General features: G+C 38.8%; 1 protein-coding gene across 10 annotated transcripts in view; it reads left to right on the forward strand.

Moving 5' to 3' along the window:
• Positions 1-11,611, forward strand: part of RIMS2 (regulating synaptic membrane exocytosis 2) — a 586,897-nt gene extending 575,286 nt beyond the window's left edge. For all 10 annotated transcript variants that reach the window (XM_033203197.1, XM_033203206.1, XM_033203199.1 and 7 more), the window contains 3 exons: positions 523-624; positions 1,973-2,112; positions 8,784-11,611. In XM_033203197.1, coding sequence (XP_033059088.1) covers positions 523-624; positions 1,973-2,112; positions 8,784-9,002 — 461 coding nt within the window. In that variant the 3' untranslated portion in view covers positions 9,003-11,611. The remainder of the gene's footprint in view (positions 1-522; positions 625-1,972; positions 2,113-8,783) is intronic.
• The last annotated feature ends 709 nt before the right edge of the window (positions 11,612-12,320 follow it).

The following is a 12,320-nucleotide window of genomic DNA, read 5'->3' on the forward strand; positions in this document are numbered from 1 at the left end:
CCAGGCTGAAGTGCAGTGGCATGACTATGGTTCACTGCAGCCTCGACCACCTTGGCTCAAGAAATCCTCCCACCTCATCTTCCCAAGTAGCTGGGACTACAGGCACATGCCACCATACCCAGCAAATATTTTGACTGTTTTTTTTTGTAGAGACAGGGCCTAACTGTGCTGACCAAGCTGGTCTCAAGCTCCTGGCCTCAAGCAATCCTCCTGCCTCCACCTCCCAAAGTGCTAGAATTACAGGCATGAGCCACTGGGCTCAGCCCAATAGAATCTGTAACAATATTATCAACAGGAATCAAGACCTTAGATTTTAGCAATAAAAAATATTTAACCATTATTTCTCTTTTAATTTTAATGCTTTTTAAAGGAAGATACTATTGATAGAATTTTAAGTATATTTGAATTTAAGAAAATATATGGGAAATGATGAAATGATGTTAAACCAAGGTCTTTGACTCAAGTATTTTCCTTAGTGCATTTGTATATTAAAGCACATTTGTTTCTTCCTCCTTCTATTAGGTGACATTCAGGTAGGAATGATGGACAAAAAGGGACAGTTGGAGGTAGAAATCATCCGGGCCCGTGGCCTTGTTGTAAAACCAGGTTCCAAGACACTGCCAGGTAAAAACAAAAGAGATTTTTCTATTATTGTCCATAATCCATATTGTTTCAACTTAGAGACCTTTTGATTGGTTTAGACCTTTGATTTAGTTAATCAAAGTTATTAATGGATAGTCCATTATGACTGGTTTGGGGCTGGAGTCATTTGTGTGTTTATCCTGAATGAGTGTTCAATGAGGATGATCCAGTGGGGATAACGTAAATTGTTAAATAAGTACATACGTGGTAGAAACCACTGCAAAATAAAAACCATCCCACTTAGAAAATTCGTTTTGTCACACCGTGTACACAAGGAGTTCTTTGTTCTTATTAGCTAGTCTTTTGTGTTGTTCTTCAGTTTCTCTAGAGCTTCAAAATTCTCCTCAGGAATCCGTAAGGCTCTGGAATTAGAATAAAAATAGATACAGGCTCCAAAAGTAGCATAAGCTATGTATGCTGGATATTCTAATTATAAGACTTTTACTTCCTATAATCTGAGGAAAGAGAGGCACTATTATAACTTCTTATGCTACATGTTTCATACTGAAATGTCATTATAATCTAAGGCGCTTGAAGCCATGGAAGGTGCCACAGTGCTCCAAATACATTGTGTAGAGATTGTTTGATAAGATGGATAAAACAATTCCTGAGGATTCTGAAACTTGATTTCTAGCGTCAGCATCTCTACGGATTGACTTGTAACTTTGACTCAACTTTTCTATCCTTGCAGAAAGTTTTAGTTATATAATCTATTGTATAACCTTGCACTGGTGATTAAGACAGTTGTGTTTATATGTCTTAGAGCTAGTCAACTTATTTTGCTATAAAGAATATCATGATTTGTACATGCATAAAAAATGGTTTTTAAGAAGTGTCTGTTGGATAAATTTTAAGCCATAGATTTTCTAATTAGTTGCCTCTTAGCTAATTTGATCAATATCATATGACATTCCACTACTGTTATACCCACACCACCACCAATAAATAAGTACTTTTGAGTGATAATCACTATTTGTGGGGATGAGTGAATGAAACAATGTAGCTTCAAGCATGTTAAATAGATTTAAGTATTGATAAATTAAAGACTGAGTAGGACATCTCTCAGGACTGGAAGCATTTCACTTTATTTAATGCAGTGTGTAAACCTGTATAACCAGTTGATGAAAATAATAATAATAAACTCAGGGGCTATGTTAACATCCCCTAAAACTCTCTGAAAGACATAGTCATCCACTGTTTATCTAGTGATTTTGACAGAATGCGGCTAGGCCAGTGGCATGATTGCTAGCTCTTTCAGCCAAAGATTAAATTGTGGTAAATGTCACTGTGAGTTGGCCATTTCATGTCCATTTATCTTTTCTTTTCCAAGCACCATATGTAAAGGTGTATCTATTAGATAACGGAGTCTGCATAGCCAAGAAGAAAACAAAAGTGGCAAGAAAAACGCTGGAACCCCTTTACCAGCAGCTATTATCTTTCGAAGAGAGTCCACAAGGAAAAGTTTTACAGGTATCTACCTAATTGTTTATCCCTTACCTAAGAAAGTATTTTTCATGGAGTCAGACGTTATACCCCAACTATTTTCTGTTGTATTCTTTTATGTTCCTCACAACTGAAATTCTTTGGAAACTTTTCAAAGTGGTGACCAGTGCTGTAAAGCAATGTATGTTGTCATTTTCTTTTTATATATATATATATATATATTTGGGTAGATTATAATTTTATTTTATTTTTTTTTTTTTCTTTTTGGTTTTTTTTTATTATTATACTTTAAGTTCTAGGGTACATGTGCATAACGTGCAGGTTTGTTACATATGTATACTTGTGCCATGTTGGTGTGCTGCACCCATCAACTCATCAGCACCCATCAATTCATCATTTATATCAGGTATAACTTCCAGTGCAATCCCTCCCCTCTCCCCCCTCCCCATGATAGGCCCCGGTGTGTGATGTTCCCCTTCCCGAGTCCAAGTGATCTCATTGTTCAGTTCCCACCTATGAGTGAGAACATGCGGTATTTGGTTTTCTCTTCTTGTGATAGTTTGCTAAGAATGATGGTTTCCAGCTGCATCCATGTCCCTACAAAGGACGCAAACTCATCCTTTTTGATGGCTGCATAGTATTCCATGGTGTATATGTGCCACATTTTCTTAATCCAGTCTGTCACAGATGGACATTTGGGTTGATTCCAAGTCTTTGCTCTTGTGAATAGTGCCGCAATAAACATACGTGTGCATGTGTCTTTGTAGCAGCATGATTTATAATCCTTTGGGTATATACCCAGTAGTGGGATGGCTGGGTGATATGGTACATCTAGTTCTAGATCCTTGAGGAATTGCCATACTGTTTTCCATAATGGTTGAACTAGTTTACAGTCCCACCAACAGTGTAAAAGTGTTCCTATTTCTCCACATCCTCTCCAGCACCTGTTGTTTCCTGACTTTTTAATGATTGCCATTCTAACTGGTGTGAGATGGGATCTCATTGTGGTTTTGATTTGCATTTCTCTGATGGCAAGTGATGATGAGCATTTTTTCATGTGTCTGTTGGCTGTATGAATGTCTTCTTTTGAGAAATGTCTGTTCATATCCTTTGTCCACTTTTTGATGGGGTTGTTTGTTTTTTTCTTGTATATTTGTTTAAGTTCTTTGTAGGTTCTGGATATTAGCCCTTTGTCAGATGAGTAGATTGCAAAAATTTTCTCCCATTCTGTAGGTTGCCTGTTCACTCTGATGGTAGTTTCTTTTGCTGTGCAGAAGCTCTTTAGTTTAATTAGATCCCATTTGTCAATTTTGGCTTTTGCTGCCGTTGCTTTAGGTGTTTTAGACATGTAGTCCTTGCCCATGCCTATGTCCTGAATGGTACTACCTAGGTTTTCTTCTAGGGTTTTTATGGTATTAGGTCTAACATTTAAGTCTCTAATCCATCTTGAATTAATTTTCGTATAAGGAGTAAGGAAAGGATCCAGTTTCAGCTTTCTACTCATGGCTAGCCAATTTTCCCAGCACCATTTATTAAATAGGGAATCCTTTCCCCATTTCTTGTTTCTCTCAGGTTTGTCAAAGATCAGATGGCTGTAGATGTGTGGTATTATTTCTGAGGACTCTGTTCTGTTCCATTGGTCTATATCTCTGTTTTTGGTACCAGTACCATGCTGTTTTGGTTACTGTAGCCTTGTAGTATAGTTTGAAGTCAGGTAGCGTGATGCCTCCAGCTTTGTTCTTTTGACTTAGGATTGTCTTGGCAATGCGAGCTCTTTTTTGGTTCCATATGAACTTTAAAGCAGTTTTTTCCAATTCTGTGAAGAAACTCATTGGTAGCTTGATGGGAATGGCATTGAATCTATAAATAACCTTGGGCAGTATGGCCATTTTCACGATATTGATTCTTCCTATCCATGAGCATGGTATGTTCTTCCATTTGTTTGTGTCCTCTTTGATTTCACTGAGCAGTGGTTTGTAGTTCTCCTTGAAGAGGTCCTTTACATCCCTTGTAAGTTGGATTCCTAGGTATTTTATTCTCTTTGAAGCAATTGTGAATGGAAGTTCATTCCTGATTTGGCTCTCTGCTTGTCTGTTACTGGTGTATAAGAATGCTTGTGATTTTTGCACATTAATTTTGTATCCTGAGACTTTGCTGAAGTTGCTTATCAGCTTAAGGAGATTTTGGGCTAAGACAATGGGGTTTTCTAAATATACAATCATGTCATCTGCAAACAGGGACAGTTTGACTTCTTCTTTTCCTAACTGGATACCCTTGATTTCTTTCTCTTGCCTGATTGCCCTAGCCAGAACTTCCAACACTATGTTGAATAGGAGTGGTGAGAGAGGACATACCTGTCTTGTGCCAGTTTTCAAAGGGAATTTTTCCAGTTTTTGCCCATTCAGTATGATATTGGCTGTGGGTTTGTCATAAATAGCTCATATTATTTTGAGGTACGTTCCATCAATACCGAATTTATTGAGCGTTTTTAGCATGAAGGGCTGTTGAATTTTGTCAAAAGCCTTTTCTGCATCTATTGAGATAATCATGTGGTTCTTGTCTTTGGTTCTGTTATATACTGGATTGCGTTTATTGATTTGCGAATGTTGAACCAGCCTTGCATCCCAGGGATGAAGCCCACTTGATCATGGTGGATAAGCTTTTTGATGTGCTGCTGAATCCGGTTTGCCAGTATTTTATTGAGAATTTTTGCATCGATGTTCATCAGGGATATTGGTCTAAAATTCTCTTTTTTTGTTGTGTCTCTGCCAGGCTTTGGTATCAGGATGATATTGGCCTCATAAAATGAGTTAGGGAGGATTCCCTCTTTTTCTATTGATTGGAATAGTTTCAGAAGGAATGGTACCAGCTCCTCCTTGTAACTCTGGTAGAATTCAGCTGTGAATCCATCTGGTCCTGGACTTTTTTTGGTGGGTAGGCTATTAATTATTGCCTCAATTTCAGAGCCTGCTATTGGTCTATTCAGGGATTCAACTTCTTCCTGGTTTAGTCTTGGGAGAGTGTAAGTGTCCAGGAATAAATATCCATTTCTTCTAGATTTTCTAGTTTATTTGTGTAGAGATGTTTATAGTATTCTCTGATGGTAGTTTGAATTTCTGTGGGGTCAGTGGTGATATCCCCTTTATCATTTTTTATTGCATCTATTTGATTCTTCTCTCTTTTCTTCTTTATTAGTCTTGCTAGCTGTCTGTCAATTTTGTTGATCTTTTCAAAAAACCAACTCCTGGATTCATTGATTTTTGGAGGGTTTTTTGTGTCTCTATCTCCTTCAGTTGTGCTCTGATCTTAGTTATTTCTTGCCTTCTGCTACCTTTTGAATGTGTTTGCTCTTGCCTTTCTAGTTCTTTTAATTGTGATGTTAGAGTGTCAATTTTAGATCTTTCCAGCTTTCTCTTGCGGGTTAGTGCTATAATTTTCCCTCTACACACTGCTTTAAATGTGTCCCAGAGATTCTGGTATGTTGTATCTTTGTTCTCATTGGTTTCAAAGAACATCTTTATTTCTGCCTTCATTTCGTTATGTACCCAGTAGTCATTCAGGAGCAGGTTGTTCAGTTTCCATGTAGTTGAGTGGTTTTGATTGAGTTTCTTAGTCCTGAGTTCTAGTTTGATTACACTGTGGTCTGAGAGATAGTTTGTTATAATTTCTGTTCTTTTACATTTGCTGAGGAGTGCTTTACTTCCAATTATGTGGTCAATTTTGGAATAAGTGCGATGTGGTGCTGAGAAGAATGTATATTCTGATTTGGGGTGGAGAGTTCTATAGATGTCTATTAGGTCCGCTTGGTGCAGAGATGAGTTCAATTCCTGGATATCCTTGTTAACTTTCTGTCTCGTTGATCTGTCTAATGTTGACAGTGGAGTGTTGAAGTCTCCCATTATTATTGTATGGGAGTCTAAGTCTCTTTGTAAGTCTCTAAGGACTTGCTTTATGAATCTGGGTGCTCCTGTATTGGGTGCATATATATTTAGGATAGTTAGCTCTTCCTGTTGAATTGATCCCTTTACCATTATGTAATGGCCTTCTTTGTCTCTTTTGATCTTTGATGGTTTAAAGTCTGTTTTATCAGAGACTAGGATTGCAACCCCTGCTTTTTTTTGTCCTCCATTTGCTTGGTAGATCTTCCTCCATCCCTTTATTTTGAGCCTATGTATGTCTCTGCATGTGAGATGGGTCTCCTGAATACAGCAGACTGATGGGTCTTGGCTCTTTATCCAGTTTGCCAGTCTGTGTCTTTTAATTGGAGCGTTTAGTCCATTTACATTTAAGGTTAATATTGTTATGTGTGAACTTGATCCTGCCATTATGATATTAACTGGTTATTTTGCTCATTAGTTGATGCAGTTTCTTCCTAGCCTCGATGGTCTTTACATTTTGGCATGTTTTTGCAATGGCTGGTACCGGTTGTTCCTTTCCATGTTTAGGGCTTCCTTCAGGGTCTCTTGTAAGGCAGGCCTGGTGGTGACAAAATCTCTAAGCATTTGCTTATCTGTAAAGGATTTTATTTCTCCTTCACTGATGAAACTTAGTTTGGCTGGATATGAAATTCTGGGTTGAAAATTCTTTTCTTTAAGAATGTTGAATATTGGCCCCCACTCTCTTCTGGCTTGTAGAGTTTCTGCCGAGAGATCTGCTGTTAGTCTGATGGGCTTCCCTTTGTGGGTAACCCGACCTTTCTCTCTGGCTGCCCTTAAGATTTTTTCCTTGATTTCAACTTTGGTGAATCTGGCAATTATGTGTCTTGGAGTTGCTCTTCTCGAGGAGTATCTTTGTGGCATTCTCTGTATTTCCTGAATTTGAATGTTGGTCTGCCCTACTAGGTTGGGGAAGTTCTCCTGGATGATATCCGGAAGAGTGTTTTCCAACTTGGTTCCATTTTCCCCCTCACTTTCAGGTACCCCAATCAGACGTAGATTTGGTCTTTTTACGTAATCCCATACTTCTTGCAGGCTTTGTTCATTTCTTTTTCTTCTTTTTTCTTTTGGTTTCTCTTCTCACTTCATTCCATTCATTTGATCCTCAATCGCTGATACTCTTTCTTCCAGTTGATCGAGTCGGTTACTGAAGCTTGTGCATTTGTCATGTATTTCTCATGTCATGGTTTTCATCTCTGTCATTTCATTTATGACCTTCTCTGCATTAATTATTCTAGCTGTCAATTCTTCCACTCCTTTTTCAAGATTTTTAGTTTCTTTACGCTGGGTACGTAATTCCTCCTTTAGCTCTGAGAAGTTTGATGGACTGAAGCCTTCTTCTCTCATCTCATCAAAGTCATTCTCTGACCAGCTTCGATCCGTTGCTGGCGATGAGCTGCGCTCTTTTGCAGGGGGAGATGTGCTCTTATTTTTTGAATTTCCAGCTTTTCTGCCCTGCTTTTTCCCCATCTTTGTGGTTTTATCTGCCTCTGGTCTTTGATGATGGTGACGTACTGATGGGGTTTTGGTATAGGTGTCCTTCCTGTTTGATAGTTTTCCTTCTAACAGGACCCTCAGTTGTAGGTCTGTTGGAGATTGCTTGAGGTCCACTCCAGACCCTGTTTACCTGGGTATCAGCAGCAGAGGTTGCAGAAGATAAAATATTGCTGAACAGCGAGTGTACCTGTCTGATTCTTACTTTGGAAGCTTCCTCTCAGGGGTGTATTCCACCCTGTGAGGTGTGGGGTGTCAGACTGCCCGTAGTGGGGGATGTCTCCCAGTTAGGCTACTCAGGGGTCAGGGACCCACTTGAGCAGGCAGTCTGTCCCTTTTCTGATTTCACCCTCCATGTTGGGAGATCCACTGCTCTCTTCAAAGCTGTCAGACAGAGTTGTTTGCGTCTCCAGGGGTTTCTCCTGCTTTTTTGTTGTTGTTTAGCTATGCCCTGTCCCCAGAGGTGGAGTCTACAGAGACAGGCAGATTTCCTTGAGCTGCTGTGAGCTCCACCCAGTTCGAGCTTCCCAGCAGCTTTGTTTACCTACTTAAGCCTCAGCAATGGCGGGCGCCCCTCCCCCAGCCTCACGGCTGCCTTGCGGTTAGATCGCAGACTGCTGTGCTAGCAATGAGGGAGGCTCCCTGGGCGTGGGACCCTCCTGGCCAGGTGTGGGGTATAATCTCCTGGTGTGCCCGTTTGTTTAAAGTGCAGTATTGGGATGGGAGTTACCCGATTTTCCAGGTGTTGTGTGTCTCAGTTCCCCTGGCTAGGAAAAGGGATTCCCTTCCCCCTTGCCTTCCCAGGTGAGGCGATGCCTCGCCCTGCTTCAGCTCTCGCTGGTCGGGCTGCAGCAGCTGACCAGCACCGATTGTCCGGCACTCCCCAGTGAGATGACCCCAGTACCTCAGTTGAAAATGCAGAAATCCCCGGTCTTCTGTGTTGCTCGCGCTGGGAGTTGGAGACTGGAGCTGTTCCTATTCGGCCATCTTCTGTCATTTTCTTTAAAGTGATTTATAGACGTGCAAATCCCCACCACACATAAATTCCAGTCTCTCTGGATTTCTTATGACCTTAATGCTTCAGTACAATGTCCCCAATGTACCTTTACATTCCACTAGTTAAAGACAACTATTCCATTATACAGATTTTAACTTGATCTTTGATGTCAGAAAATTAACTGAAGGTACTTTAGTATTTTCATACATTTTACAACTTTTTCTATTTACACAGTTACACTGACGTCACTCTACTTTTTATTTTGCCAACAGATCATCGTCTGGGGAGATTATGGCCGCATGGATCACAAATCTTTTATGGGAGTGGCCCAGATACTTTTAGATGAACTAGAGCTATCCAATATGGTGATCGGATGGTTCAAACTTTTCCCTCCTTCCTCCCTAGTAGATCCAACCTTGGCCCCTCTGACAAGAAGAGCTTCCCAATCATCTCTGGAAAGTTCAACTGGACCTTCTTACTCTCGTTCATAGCAGCTGTAAAACTGTTGTCACAGCAACCAGCGTTACAAAAAAAAAAAAAAAAAAAGACAAATCACAGGTTGCAAACCCTGGTAACACTGCATGCTTAATGTTGTGTCTTCTGAGCCTGTTTCTAGGGATACAAAGCGATCCTGTGTTCTCAGAGGAAGTTGCACACATTGTGCCCTAAAGAAGGCCCTCAGGTGAAAGAGCAGAGCTGTGAAGAACTATCAGGTTTGGAATTCAATGACATTCAAGTTCTGGTCCAATCTGAAGCCATGGATTAATCTCAAAGAATCAGTCAGTTTCATGCAACAGAAGCCCTTTTCAATGGCACCTTTATATTTTTATCGTTCGTTTTTCTTCATTTATCTAACCCCAAAGCCCTGATATGCCACAGAAATGGAGCTATACAGCCATGAAGCCGTGTTACAGGTCAAGGAGTGAAATCCTAGGAAGCATCAGGGGAAAAGTAGGAGACCAAAGAAGTGGTCAGGAACAATCGTCAGCCCTCCTCTGGCCGGGGATCAGAGCAGTCTGTCCAGCAGGAAGAGTGGCAGACTCTGTAGCTCCACGGGCACGTCCTTTACTAATGCCAAGATGTGTTGGACTCTGAAAAGCAAAATTCTGTGGCTACACTGTACTGAATGAAATTAAAGAAACTTTTTTTGCATGGACACAGATTAGCTGAATACTTAAATTATTTTCTTGGGGCTGCAACTTGCAAAAAGTAAAAATAAAAATCAGCCATTTTCAACAGTTTATATTATTTTTAAAAATAAATTTCACTAGTGCATGGTTTTAAAAAGGAGAGAGAATGCAACAGGGTGATACAAAGATACACCATGTTTATTCTTTAATCATAGTCTGTGTTTTGGCAGACATTACAAATGGAAATACTTTCTAGAAGATATTTAAAATTCTCTTTATGTGACAAATAAGTATAATATATTCAATTTATCTCCATGTTAAATATACAAATCTTATGAAGTTCAATATGTGCAAATTTTTCACATCTTTCTCCTCTCACTTTTCCTCTTCTCCCTCTTTTAATCTTTTCTTTCTCCCTGCCAGAGTGAACCTTATACTAAAAAATTACAAGTTTTGCTCTGATCCTCTCTTATACCCCATGTTTGATTCAGAGCTGTAGATGCCTCTGAATTTGCAAATTTCTCAAGGGAAAAATAACTTTAAGAGCTTTCTTTATTTCAAGCATGTTGAAAAGGATTTTGCAACATGACTTGGGAGTACATTAAAGTAAGTCAGCATGTATTTGACAAAGAAGATATTTGAACTTTTGCAGTTTATTGTACAATGCATGGTAATTTTTTTTCACCTTTAAAATTCAGTTTACAGGAAAATTCTAAAATCATGTTGCCATTGTGATGTCCAGTAAATTTGTTTTTAGCACCAGCATTATTCATACAGGGGTTAAAGTATTATTTGTAGAAGGTCTTAGGTTTTGTTTGTTTTTTAATCAGTTAAAGCAATTTCTTTAGTCAGTTTCCATTTACTATGTGAATAGAAACACTGCTAAAAATTGGGAACCCTGAAACACGGGGCTGTTTATTCATTCATTTTTCTGTAGTAAAATTCAACTTTTCACAAATTATATTTCTAAAGAAATATAGCAAACATAAATCTGCAACAATTTTAAAGCTCCAATTTTTAGGTGACTCAAACAAAGTCAGTATGCCTATTAATAGTTATTTGATGCCATCACCAAAAATCTATGTGAAAATCTCCTAAAGTCAAAACCCCTGCCTTTGATTTTACAGACAGTTATTACCATTGGGTGGTGCTGCAAGGTCAAATTTCTCCTAAGTTCCCCTATTTAGAGGAAAAGTCACTGGTTATTGTAATAAACCACCCATGATTCTTTATGTACATTTTGATAACACATTATTATAGCTTGATTTTAATTATTTGCTTTCATTTTTGAAATCCACATCTCATTTGTTTAAATTAAGGCCATGCACAAATTTTTTTTTAGTTCAGTGCTGACCATTAAAAACTATCATGCTTGATACGGTGCAAAAGTTAAAATGAGTATCACTAAAAATGCCTTCTCTTTATGTGGTGCAATATGAAATACACCAAGACTGTGTCTTGACATTCTGATGGACCCAGGTAAAGTTGTTAAAAGAATGAATAAAACTTTATTAAAATGATTTAGACACCTGTGTACCAGCAACAATTGATTTAATAGACCTAGAGTGTCTATACTATCCCTTAGAATAAAGGTTTATGATTTTCCTGATACTAAGATGTAGTCACATAATCTTTTGTGCATATTCCTATACAAATTGTTTCTAATTTTAATAAGAAGGACATGACTGTATGGAATATTTGTACATACTTGTCATTATGCAGTATTTATTTAAAAGTTGGTGTTTTGTTTTTTTTTTTATTTTCACATCTGCACCTCGACTTTGTGGTTTAGTCATGTAACTAGCACTATGCCAGTGACCGTTGTTGCCCTGTACATAGTATGTTTGAAAAGTAAAGGGAATTCCAGTTGGAAAAAAAGGGCAGATTAGTCCTGTAATGAACACCAACTAATGTAAATCAAATTCATTCTGGTGATGGTATTTAACACTTTAAATAAAACATTTTCTTTACAGACATCTACAATGCTTTCTCTGACTTTTCTCCGCACATAGCCCTGAGCCTGCTACAGCTCATTCCCTGAACTCATGTATCATTTAAAGAATGAAATCACCGTCTCCTACTTCTCAATAACATAAGTAGACTGCTGGTCTTAGCAATAGCCCTCAGTAGAGCACTTCTTTAAAATGCCAAAAGATTTCTGCTCACACTATTAAAAGTTGCTGTATTTTAAAAGGTTGTTATTTTGGATTGAGTTGCTTTCTGATTAAATGGCTCAGCAACTCACAGATTTTATGAGTGAAATTTTTAAGTTAGTCATGGCCTTCACTGACAGCAGAGTCACAAATACTCAGGCACAGGCTCCGCTAGCCCCTGGGTGAAGATGGTGAAGGCATAGATGGCTTTATGCATATGTGTTTCTGCTAAAGTTTCAGTTTTGCTTTGTGGGGGTGGAGGGTGTGTTTTGGGGGTAGGGAGGCGTGTGGTAACCTGACATATAACAACCTGTCCAGAGACTGGCTTCTATATGTGGATATGAATGGGTGACAGGATTTCTCCATATCCTTCTGGGGCAGTTCCTCAACTGGGAGAAGGAACCCCTGCGGAGTTCTCATGGGAGTCTGCTTCAGGTCTGAAATTTAAGAGCTAGTTTGAATTCACATTTATTTAGTAATCTAACTGAAATCTAAGTCTAGCTATCTCTCCATTCTTGGAAACAAC

Source organism: Trachypithecus francoisi, unplaced genomic scaffold, assembly GCF_009764315.1.
Source record: "Trachypithecus francoisi isolate TF-2019V2 unplaced genomic scaffold, Tfra_2.0 Lachesis_group7, whole genome shotgun sequence".
Taxonomy (NCBI): Eukaryota; Metazoa; Chordata; class Mammalia; order Primates; family Cercopithecidae; genus Trachypithecus; species Trachypithecus francoisi.